This window comes from Acanthochromis polyacanthus, chromosome 12 (assembly GCF_021347895.1).
Source record: "Acanthochromis polyacanthus isolate Apoly-LR-REF ecotype Palm Island chromosome 12, KAUST_Apoly_ChrSc, whole genome shotgun sequence".
NCBI lineage: Eukaryota > Metazoa > Chordata > Actinopteri > Pomacentridae > Acanthochromis > Acanthochromis polyacanthus.
Genome location: NC_067124.1, coordinates 32,437,781 through 32,450,310, shown reverse-complemented (window position 1 = coordinate 32,450,310; position 12,530 = coordinate 32,437,781). Strand labels below are relative to the sequence as shown.

Sequence of the window (12,530 nt, the reverse complement as noted above, 5' to 3'; positions counted from 1 at the left end):
TCGCTGAAATGACGTTTTGCCGTTTTGTAGTCATTTTATCAGGATAAGGGTCATCAGATAAGGTGAATATTGGTTGAGAAACATGTAAACTGGAAGTTCTAAAACGAAAAAAATGCTTAATTTATCGGGAAAGAAGCCAGAAAGTTGCCAAAAATACGGAAAGTTAACGTGCAAATCTTGGTTTTGGTATGCTATAGTGCTAACTTCACGTTAGTTACAGTGACCTCATCTGACTTGTTGCTGCATAGTTGTCACCATCTTTGTATATTTCTTACAGATTTTTATGCTTCTAGCCTTTTGGTTGTCATTATTTGTTGGTGCATAGTGGTTAACTGATTTGCCATTTTCTCAATTTTACCCAGCATTCAGCTTATTTTGACGGTCTGAGGTGCTAAGATGAAGGCTTCCTTTCAAAAAAAAAAAAAAAACCTCCACAAGCCAAACAAAAAGTGAGAACCAGAATCTCCCCCTCGCCCTCTCTACTCTACTGGGCCCGTTGAAGGAGGAACAGCGTCATGACCTTGGGCAAAATGACGCAAACACGGGTACTTCCACTGCAGCATCCTGCTGATCTCTGTTGACGGTAATAACTGTCCCTTCCAGCTCCCTGACAGGATGAGTCCAAGTAAAGTACTCTGGCCAACAGGTGCTTTCAGAAAACCCATCCAACACGGCAGTGAACGCAATTTCTGAGCAAACAAATGAGCACAAGTTCTAATTTCAGGTAGGAGCTGGTTTAATTGGCTGTAATGAGGAGAATGCATAAAAAGTGACAGCAAGACAGTGAACACACACAAGCTACAAAGTGGCATAAATAAATATCAAATAATTGCATAACAGAGAGTAAAACATGCGGTTGTTTCCAGGGTGTAGCAGATTCTCATAGCAAGGAATGTAATTTAAAACAAACAGCTTAAAGCCAGCATATTTTCCCTGAAAGAAGAAGCACGGCTATACGCTTCACAGACGAGCAAGCTTTTCTAAAAACAGGTTTGTGTTCTGAGATTTGCAAGATACAGCATCCATAGTTGATAAAAAAGTACAACTTCATGTATTTGATGTGACTTGAGCGCCATCCACTGGTGGCCAAATAAATTACAACAAAAATAGTAAGGTTAGAAAGTGTGCATCAGTCTATAGTATCTAAATTCTCTATTTACAAGCAGTTTAGTAAAAAATAGTCTTCTTAATATACAGATATTGTCAGTCTACCTACAACAGATTAAAACCCTGAATCACATTGTACAGTGATTAACTGTGACGTACGCACAGTGAGAACTGGAAAGAGAAGAACATAGAAAGGTAATTATTTGGCTTAAATATATTGCTGAGAGTTCCTGAGTTAGTCCAAGCACCCAGTGACTGAAGTCATTTATGAAGTTTCTTTTTAAAAAACAAAAAAAATGCAGTGCATACGTGACAGATAAATAGTTTTCACTCAAGTCCAGTGCTATCTCTTTGCTAAGAGCAAGAAATGACAAAGAAAGGAATTATTACAGGCTGTGCAGGGAATAACTTTGAAACTAACGGTTAAAAATGTTCTTTTCTTGGCCCAAGTTCAGCTGAACTGAGAGACCTGACATCACATGGCTCAGTCGAGGGAGCGTGACGCTCCGTCTTTGCGGCTCGTGGACGGTTTAACCCTTCACGGCCCCCCAAGGCTGCAGGGCGGCTTGAGGCACGATGAACTGCGGAGACGGCTGCGGCAAGATGTAGTAGCCGAAAACCTGCTGGGGCGGAGGAGGCGGCGCTGGAGGGGCGCACACCGTGGTGAGGAACACCGGAGCAGCCTTCTTGTACGGAGGCCAAACCGGCGTAGAGTGGTAGAAGTACTGCAGGCCGGCCGGGTGCTGAACGGAGAGAGATTGGAGAGGGGATGAGAGATTAGCCGGGAAGGTAAAGATCTGTTCAAGCACACGCTGTCCACAAGGGAGGAACAAATGGTACTTTCCTTTCTGATGAAACATTATCACATGGGAATGAGTTGGGAGCAGAATAACTGATAAGTAAAATAGAAAAACTACTTTTTAGGGCTGTGAAGAAAAGATTTCTACATGTTTAAAAAAAAAAGCAACAATGCCTCTGTGTCCTACTTCAAGCTCCTAAATCGTAAAAAAGGTGCCACTACTATTGTAGTATTTTATAAAAAAGCTCTAATTTCCTAAGAATAGTGTGTTGTTTTAGGAGGGAGTTATTTTTGCTGTCGCCTGATGTGTATTTTATAGTCAAGGAAAAACCTTTATATAAATTATCCAGTGACTATTCATGGCTGCTGGGCTGTGTACATAGGACTGACTCAAACTTAATATTTATGGTGATAAAGAACACGTCATTCTGGCAGCAGCACAGCTTGAAATTGCACAATTAAGCTCTCTGCCAGTCAACTATCTATATTTGGATTTGGCTGATGCTGCCAAGTAGGATTCTGTGAAGTAGCATCAGATGGAGCTAAAAAAAATAAAAAATATGACGGGAAAATTACCATATTTCTGACGTATTTGACTTTATTTGGTCCTTCTCGCTTCCGAATCCTGGGCACCATCAATATTGTGTAGGGTTCGCCTTCAGCTTCTTTCTTCTTCACAGCCTCCTCCTCTTTTTCCTGCTCTCCCTCCATCTCTCCATCTTTCACCTCCTCCTCCGTGTCGCTGGATGCGGTGGAACCACAATCTGAAGAGGTAGCAGAGTGGTAGTCTGAAGTGTCCAGGTTTATCGAATCCTCCGAGGTGTCGTCCTGGTCTCCCTTAACGCCTTCATCATCCTCCTTGTCCTCTTTTTCATTGAAACAGCTTATTACGAAGGGCCTGCTGTTCTCTCCAGATCTGTGAAGAAGGAGCAGATTATTTTTTCCATGAGTCATGTTTGATTATTTTGTTTGAAAAATCCCCCAAAACACACTATTTCTCACAGTAAGAAACCGGAAAGACAAGAACTTTTCAGACTGTCCTTGAACTAATCAGATGCAACGTTTGGTTTTGTTGGGGGAATTCAACAATTTATCAAAACCAAGTTTTTCTACATTTAAATATTTGTTTAAAATTAACCTTTTGCAGAAACCAGATTCTGCCATAAACAAAAAAATTCTACACTCTGTGACATAACTGAGGACTTGGAAACACATTCCTCTCCCACATCAGTGCCTGCGATGGCATCTTCTTAGCGACTTAACAGTGACCAACAGTAACATGACAAAAATTCTGAGCGTTTTTGACTGAACTGGGTGGAACTGCAGAGCAGATAGGAGACATAAACAAATGCAAGCAGTAAATTATCTGTAGTAGGTGGAGCCACTTTTTTTTCCTCCATCGTTTGCAAAACTTGTGGGCACTTGGAAAAAGTGTTGTACATGTTCATTGCAGGCTTCAACAATTGTAAAAAAAAACAACTAAAAATCAACTTTTGTTTTTTAATGATTCATGGCATTATGAGTGTGTCACACTGTATAAAGGACATTTTGGAGTTCTGTCTGCTTCCATAGAGGTGTAAGACTTTACATTGCAGTGAAAAATGAGCCCACAGTGAGTGAAAATGCGATAGGATCAAAACACGCCCACAAACTGCTTGGAACTCAGAGGGTTAACCCCTATTTGACTCCCCACAGCTTCCACAGGATGAATCATGATGACGACTCACTCGTAATTCTTGGCTAGACTGAGAAATGCCCGCTTGCTGCTGAAACGTGTCTGTCTGTGTCATTCTTTGCCTCGGAGCCAGTGACTCACCTCGCACACACCTCCAGAGGGTCGATCCACAGCGTGAGCTCAGGCGGAAGTCCTAGATCGCTGGGCGTGAGCTCGCTGTCCTCGCATGCCTTCAGGAGAGCTTCATCGCAGAGTATTCCGTTATTTATCCGAATGCACCTGCGAAAGATCAAGCGTTAGAAGTTCTGTTTGGCGACAACGTGATGAATAGAACCGCTGTTGTGTTTGTGGAAGATGATTACCTGTAGGCCTGTCCTTTGCTGGGACTGTCAGGGTACCAGTGGTCTTCATATTTGTCACACAAAAGCTTCTGCAGCTTCTCTGCAAACAGTTCTGCTTTGGCTTCGTCGAGTTTTCCACGGGCCACAACCAGCCGTTTGAGGAAGTTGACCCCGGCCTTCACCTCTCTTTTCATGATGTCTGCAGAAACAGAAATTGAGAAATCACTTGGAGTGGCCAGCACATTTATCTTGGCGTTTGTTTTCTTAGTAACAAGCTGTGACTTCCCTCCACAGAGTTGTGGGGGAGTAGGAACTTCAGCTGGAGCGATAACACTTCCCTATGCAGCTGCCCCCGAGTCTTCTATTTTTATTACCTTCGGCGTTAAGCCGGGCCAAGTTCAGATGTTGACGTGGCTCCGTGTTGACAAAAGGGTACAGTTCATACACAGGCAAACAAGATGCAAACTAGCGCTTCCATGTTGGGTAGTTTCACATGCAAATCCGCCGAGCTCGCTGTGCTGTTTATCTTCTGATAGCAAGTCTGTTTGGGTTGAGCGCCAATGTCAACCTGACCCTGCGAGAAGAGTGTGTTCCACAGAGGCCAAGGCAGTTCCAACTCTGCAGCTGAACCGCTGAGCGTGCTGACATCCTGACAAGAAAGTAGCGCCTTGAACTCGGAGGCACAGACGCTCGTTTTGTTATTGTGGCTTGAAATACGCCACACGCTGCCTCAGTCTGTAATGTGTTGTCAGGGGAAAATTAGTATTTGTCCTTGCAGCTGTAGCCGCAGTGTTCGAGTAATGATGAACAAGTGAGAGTTGGAGCAGCTTTAAATCCCCTAAGGAAAATGTTTTGCCATTACATGAGAGCATCCGCGTGCCGTATGTTTAGATGTTCAAACTGCAGCTTTGACATTCCAGTCAGTTATTAGTCTGCGAGGTAAACAGGGTCAAATTGCACATATTGCTCAGCTTGTTGTTTCCTCACGTCACCTGTCGCCTACACCTATTCCCCGCTTAAATCTATACGGCGCAGACTGTCTCTTTAACAGCCATGTGCATGAACACGGGTTTTTCCGGTAGGTGTTCTAGTGTGAAGATTTCTGCGAAGAATGGCTGAGAGGACCTTGAACGCCTCCCAATGCTGTGCTGACAAGGCCACAGGAGGTTGAGCAGCATTGAAAACAGACTCAGGGCTTTAGGTAGATACCTTCTGAGATTTAGAGACAATAAAGCTGCCACTGAATAGCACCCTTTCATACCTCTTGACCTTTATAACAGTGTGTGACAAGAGGAAAACAAAATGCAATGAAGTAGCTGAATGTGTCGCAACGTAAAGGAACAGCTCCAAATATTACAGATAGGTTAGGTTACAGATAGTTGCAGATTTTCAATTTCTCTTTATTATTGACTAGCAGCACCATTCCTTTTATTTTATCATTTACCGATGAATTATCAGGCTAGAAATTGTTAGAAAATAGTGAAAAATAGGGGTCATAAATTTATTTATTTCCACTAAAATCCCCAAAGATACTTGGCGTACTATTACAAGGACTAATAGATATGACAAATATTCATGAACAAGAAGCTGAATCCACTGATTTGTTTGTTATTCATGCTTACAAATTCCCTTCCATTTGTGTTTGACTGTTCCTTTTTGGACTTTTCCTGGTGAACAGCATTAACTAAACGATTTAAAGACTCTGCTGGACGATTGGGGAAAAACACACGGCCACAAAGATGCTGCTGTTCTTTGGCATTAATCGCATCCCACTGAACATTTGTTTTCCTTATCTTGTTACAGTTTTTGTCCTTGCGGTTGGGTAACAACATGCAACTTTCAAGCGCAATCCTGCTGAGTCGGTAGAATGGCTTCTGCCAGGATGAGTGACATCCAGATACTGGAGGCGCTAAACGATAAACACATCACTGTTGCAGTTTGTTTGTTCTGATTACTTCACCTGTACGCGTAGCTCCTTTGATCCAATCATTAGCTCCCTCAAAAAGCTCCCCTGCTGTGTTTGTTGTGCGTCTGCGTTTGCCGAACGCTGACCTGCTGCCATTATCGCCGGCTCTGCTGATACTGTTGTGATTTCATATGCAAACAAAACAACTTGACCTATTTGCAGACTCAGACCTGTCCCGACTGTTTGTTCCGCAGCGTCAGTGTTAAACTCAAACATATTAACTGGGACTCTCTCTGTCGACGCTGCGCTGGCTGGATTCCTTCTTTTGTGTGCGTTTTTTTTTTTTTCACCAGCTTGTTGATGTTCTCGCTGTGAGATTAGGACACCATGAATTACTTCATGTTTCTCAAACTAACCCAACCAGCTTGCAGAGGGGTTTTGCAAAATCGCAGACAGTTACAGGTGCAGACTTGTGGTCTAGTTTGTCAATATTCACTTTCAGATTGGAACTAATGATTAGTTTGATGTGCTCAAGTGTCTTGTTTTGTCCTCAACTGTAAGATTTTCTATTTATTTTTACACAGAAAGAAACCAGAAAGTTTCACCTTTAAGAAGCTGGAATCAGGAAATTTTTAAGTTTTTTTCCCTTTTAAAAAAAAATGACAGACTAATTGATTTAATGCTAAATTTAACAGTTGACAACTAATTGGTTAATCACGGTAGCTCTAAAACTGCTTGATGAGGAGGTTGAAAATGTTTTAATTGTGTCACTATTCGCTATACACTGCAACAAATCATTATTTTGATGCCCTCAAAAGTCTCATTTTGTCCACAACTAAAAGATTTGCAGTTTACTGTCATAGAGGAAGAAAGAAACCAGAAAATTTCCACCTTTAAGAAGCTGGAATCAATGAATTTTGGTGGGTTTTTTTTCCCCTTTTTAAACAAATGACAGAACAATGGACTGAACTACTGATTTACCAGCTGACAAATGATCATTACAGCTCTAAAAAATAAGGCAAAACAACTTGATCGGGAGTTTGTAAATGTTTAACTTTGTCAATATTCACTTCAGGTTGCAACTAATGATCACTCTGATGCCATCAAAAATCTCATTTTGTCCACAACCAAAAGATTTGCAGTTTTACGGTCAAAGAGGAAGAAAGAAAACAGGAAGTTTTCACCCTTAAACAGATGGAATTGGGGAGTTTCTGTACCTATTTTTTCTTTAAAATGTACAAATTAAGTGATTAAATAGAGTATTTTAACAATTTACAAGTAATCAATGACTCGTTGTAGCTCTAAAATGGGCAAAACTGCTTGATCAGGAGTTTGCAAAAGCTTTAATTTTGTCGACATTAACTTAGTTGCAACCATTGATTATTTTAATGCTCTTTGTTCTCTTTACAACCCAAAGATCTTCAGTTTACTGTCATACAGGAGGAAAGAAACCAGAAAGTGTTCATCTTTAAAAAGCTGGAATCCGACAGTATTGATTTTTTTTCTGCAAAAAAATTAGACAAAGCTTTCAAATTGGCAAAACAGCTTGATCGAGAGTTTGCAAATGTTTTGGATTTGTCTGCAGTGATTATTGTCATTGTTGATCATTTGATTATTTTGTGATCGGTCCACTTGTTTGGTCAAAATAATGGTGAAAAATGTCAATCAGTGTTTCCAAAAACCCAAGATGATGCTTTGAAATGTCTTGTTTTGTCCATAACCCAAAGATACTCAGTGTACCGTCAAATGAGGAAAGAAACCAGATAATATTCACCTTTAGGATGCTGGAATCAGAGAATTTTGACTTTTTATCCTCTGAAAAACTCCAGATTGTTGCGTGATAATGTAATAGTTGACACCTAATCGATTAATCGTTGCAGCTCCAAACAGATTGAACTGAGGTCTGAAATTGTGATAGGCAGCCAGATTCAGGTGAAGATTTCTGAACCATCTGTTGTTTGGTTGCGTTGATAGTCACTTCTGATCCCCACTAGCTATTTTTTCAAAATATTTTCTCGATTAATCAGTTAGTTGATAAGCCTATAAAACATCAGAAAACTACGATAAAGCTGTTCCAAAGTGTCCACAACCCAAAAATATTCATTTTACTGACATGGTGGAGCAAAGAAACAATAAAATCATTTTTAGACATTAGAAATTAAGAGTTTCTGCCTTTTTCGCCTCTAAAATTGACTTAAACAGATTAATAATTACCCAAAGAGCTGGTTATTGATTTAGTAGTTAAAAACTAATCGATTATTCGAGCGATTGTTGCAGCTGCAGTCAAAACTAATCTGATTTTTTGCGTCTGCGCCAAACAAAGGCGACGCCACAAAGGTGACTTAAGGAGGGTCCACGTGTTGGTGCGCAGCTGCCAACGGATCACAACCAGAAAAACAACTACAAGAAAAGTGAAAAAGCACAGGACAGCGTATTGTTTCTAAACTTTCCTGCCCGTTTCTTTGTATTGTGACAAAGGAAACCTCATGCTGCATGCGGGAAATGTACGCATCTGGGGTTTTCTGTCAGCGCGGAAACCCCCCCGGTGGAAAGTTAGAAAGTTGGTAGAAACCAGGATGTGATTTTAGTGAAAGAAACGGCGTTTTCGAGCAAAACAAGTAGAATTTGTGGGATATTTGTTAAAGAATTTTCGATTTTAAATGGTAGTAAACAAAAAAAAGCTAAAATAAACGGAGCGACGTGTGAAATCAAGTGTGAAAGTGTGGCGGAAAAGGCGCATTTAAACAACAAAATGTGTCTGATCGAGGAAGTCTGGGGTAGAAAACAGAGAAATACACTCACGGCTCTATCGGTGTCCTGTGTTGTCGGTATCACGGCGGTTGGTGCGTGTCTTCGGCTGGTGTCGTGGTTGCTGCCTGGCTGCTGTGTTGAAGTTATTATGGTCAGCACATGTTGCTTCCTTGTTCTGCTGCAACAGAGACGTAACGTTACCGTCAGTGTGACTCACTTCCGTGACTCAGCGACGCGAACAAGCGCTGACTGGCTGCCGCAGACAGCGTCACTCCGACGGACCAAATATGGGTACAGAAGGTAAGCAGCTGATGGTTCCTCCCATTGTACTGTAACACTCTGATATGGTGACATTTAGTGCAATACGTCTGGTTACATCTTACTGCAACACGTTGCAACCACCTGACCTCCACCAGATTGTACAATAACTTATGGGACTTACTTTCACTATGAATATCTGTAGAGTTACTGCCTATCCAAGTGAAAAAATAAATTGAAAAACTGAAAACAGCATCAAAAAACTGCAACAAAACTGAGACAAAAACAAAAAACAACTTTAAACTACAGCAAAACAATTTTTATTTTTTTATTTATTTTATTGTGAAAATACAAATATATACAAATATACAAATTTTCTGCACAGTGGAGTAGTGATTAGTACTTTCACCTTGCTGCAAGAAGATACACGGTTCAAATCCCGGCCTGAGCCTGGGATCTTTCTGCATGGAGTTTGCATGCTCTCCCTGTGAATGCGTGGGTTTTCTCCAGGCACTCCGGCTTCCTCCCACAGTCCAAAAATATGCTGAGGTTAATTGGTTACTGTAAGTTGCCCGTAGGTGTGAATGTGAGTGTGATTGTCTGTCTGTATATGTAGCCCTGCGACAGACTGGCGACCTGTCCAGGTGTCCCCTGCCTTCGCCCGAGTCAACTGGGTTCAACTAGGCTGCAGTCCATTGTACTGCAGAAAGAAGTGTGTTGCTCTAAAAATGGTGAGGAAAAGGCAATTGACATAGAAGAGAGACAGACCATCATAACACTTAAAAATATAGGTGTTTCCTACAGAGAAGCTGCAAAGAAAATCAAGGAGTCAGTGAGTACAGTTTTCTTCAGCATTAAAAGGCACTCGGAGACTGGTGGAAACTCTGACAGGAAGAGGTCTGGAAGACCTAAAGCCACAACAGAATCAGAAGGCAAGTTTCTGAGAGTCAACAGCTTGGTGATAGGTGCTCACAGGACAACAGCTTCAAGCACAGCTCAATAGCAGTCGTAGTAAGAAGTCTGAGTTTCAACTGTGAAGAGAAGACTTGGAGTTGCAGGTTTGATAGGTTGAGCTGCAGCAAAAAAGCCATTGCTAAGACATCAGAATAAGAAAAGAGGCTTGCGTGGGCCATGAAACGCCACCAATGGACTGCTGAAGACTGGAAGAAGGCATTGTGGACTGATGAATCAAAATTTGAAATGTTTGGTTCATCAAGCAGAATTTTTGTACAGCATCGAGTAGGAGAAAGGATGGTTCCTCAGTGTGTGATATCAACTGTCAAACATGAAGGAGGAAACGTGATAGTCTGGAGCCGTTTTCTGGATCCAGGTTTGATGACTTGTACAGAGTGAGAGGAACCCTGAACCTAAACGGCTACCACAGCATTCTGCAGCACCATGCAGGACCCTCTGGCATGTTCCTAGTTGGTCAGGGGTTCCTACAGCGAGATAATGACCCAAAACATCAGTCCAATCTATGCCAGAACTACCTTAGGAAAAAAGAAAAACATGTTCATCTTAAAAACCTGGAGTGGCAGCACAGTCTCTAGACTTAAACCTCATGGAGCTGGTTTGGGATGAACTGGGCAGAAGAGTGAAAGCAAAGCAACCTACAAGTGGCACACATTTCTGGGAACTTCTGCAGTGAGTTGGGAAGAACTTTCTGACGAACATTTGATTTCCACTGTGGAAAGAATGCCACGAGTGTGTTCAGCTGTTACATCTGCCAAAAGTGGCTGCTTTGACGAGTCAAAAGTTTAGAATACATTTTGGTTTCTAAATCGATTTTTTTTTTAAGTTAAATTAGTTTATTTGTTCTATGCTTTCATTTCAGACTACAATGAGATTTTTAAACAGTATTTTTGAGCCCTCTCATAAGATATCTTCATGAAACTGCAAGCAAATCAATTTTACATGTCAGGAGTCACAATCTACATCAGTGTACCTAGTTAAATTGGAGCTAGTAAATCTACTGTAAATTGTTTCTACCATATTTATGAAGATAACCATGTCTTTTGTTGACTTGACCTAAACTTTATTAGTTTATAATTACCCTTTAAATGCAGTGGAGTTAAGAGTTCCATGTTGGCTCTAGGACTGAGTGGAATTATGGAATAAGATAAGATAAAACTTTATCGCCAAAGGAAATTCCTGTGCCAGGTATTACCCAGACAAAAAACAAGATTACGTAACATAAGAAATTCAGTGCCTATAAAGTTGAAAAGCAAGACGATGCAAGTACGATAAAATACTGAAATAACGTCAGTAAGCTATAGTAGTGCTAGAATGCAGTAAAAAAAAGTAATGCTGGCATGAGTAAGTAAAGGGAAAGTACTCATAAATTGTACTTATAGTGTGTGAGTAATTGCTCTCTGGTTTTCTTTGTTCTCCTGTAGGTTTGCTGTTAAGTCGACTTCCGCGTGGCTTTTGCGGTTTTAAAAAAGGAGCTAAGTGAGCATTATAATCGCATTACACGGCTGGTTTAATAGTTCTCCTAAATGTGTTGTAGGATCGATTCAGTTCTTTTGTTTCATAAAGAATTGACAGCGTCTTTTCATTTTTTCCTTTGTGGATTTTTCTGGGGTTATTTTCAACAAGGTGTGAGCTGGACTTGTGTCACGTACACCCAGCACTCCTCTGACCACGGAGCTGCAGACATAACAAGCTGTGAGTCAGTACGTTTAAGATCAATAAAGCGTCCATAAATACCAGCAGTTCACAGCAACACAGACGGAGAGGCTGCAGCTGTAAATCACACGATACAGACTCATATCATATTAACAAGAATCTACTGGACAGTGTTTGTTCACCTCTACTTCCATATTGCTGTCTTTCTGCAGAATTAGTGACTGTGTGTGTGGATGTATGTACATGTGTATTTATAATATATGCATCACATCTTCACTACTTCTTTAATGGCTAAGCTTGAACTTCATCTCTTCTTTATGAAAGTGAATCTTGCAACTTCTATTTTTATTATGATGTAGCAGCTATTTACAGTTTATAGATCATTTACACGAACAAATGTAGAGAAGTGGAATTTAAAGTACACTAAAATGCAAATAAAAATACTATATTCAACATTTTACTTAACTAAAAAGTTAAAGGATTATAAGATAAATGTGCTTAGAATGCAAAAAGTTAAACACTGTATTCAAAGAATTATATATAATATTCTTAATATATAATGTAATGTACAGTAATTAAATGTTTAATATTCCCCATTTACATATTATTATATATTAACAGAATGCATAATAATACTTAAAACCCTGTGTTCCACTTTTAAGTAATATCAATATTATAAATTGTTAATATGTAATATAATGTGTAATAATAACGCTTAAGTGTAGAAAATAGGGCTTTAAAGTACAATAAATTACTCACAAAAATCCTGCATTTACCTTTTTACTTTAGCTTTTACAGTAAAATATTGTATTTATATAATTTTAAATGGTTTAATTAGTAATTATTAAGTTATATATTGAGTGCTGAGATATTAAATAAATATAGAAAACAGGGATTTAAAGTATAAAAAATTGCAAGTGAAACTCTTGTGATACACATTTTACTTGAGCAAAGGATTACATGTTATATGTACTTAAATTATCACAGTAAAAGATTGTATTTTATATAATTTTGTACTGGTTTTAGCTGTAATTTTAAAGTTACATTAGATGTAAAAATCCTGAA

The 12,530-nt window shown here is 39.9% G+C and overlaps 1 protein-coding gene across 1 annotated transcript; it reads right to left on the bottom strand.

Moving 5' to 3' along the window:
• Window positions 1–718: 718 nt before the first annotated feature.
• si:dkey-79d12.5 (protein BTG3) lies at window positions 719–8,797 on the bottom strand. The gene is made up of 5 exons (XM_022209991.2): window positions 8,631–8,797; window positions 3,944–4,121; window positions 3,723–3,860; window positions 2,483–2,822; window positions 719–1,850 (listed from the first exon to the last, which is right to left on the bottom strand). The coding sequence occupies exons 2-5, from the start codon at window positions 4,114–4,116 to the stop codon at window positions 1,638–1,640; spliced, it is 864 nt and encodes a 287-aa protein (XP_022065683.2). The 5' UTR covers window positions 4,117–4,121; window positions 8,631–8,797; the 3' UTR covers window positions 719–1,637.
• Window positions 8,798–12,530: the final 3,733 nt, after the last annotated feature.

Bases quoted from the DNA above. Each gene is read 5' to 3' on its own strand.
- si:dkey-79d12.5 (XM_022209991.2), bottom strand. From the start codon at position 4,116: ATGAAAAGAGAGGTGAAGGCCGGGGTCAACTTCCTCAAACGGCTGGTT. The intron at 2,823-3,722 runs GTGAGTCACTGG...CCTTCTTCACAG, and splicing joins CCTCTGGAGGTGTGTGCGAG to ATCTGGAGAGAACAGCAGGC. The intron at 1,851-2,482 runs GTAATTTTCCCG...CTCTCCGTTCAG, and splicing joins TCAAATACGTCAGAAATATG to CACCCGGCCGGCCTGCAGTA.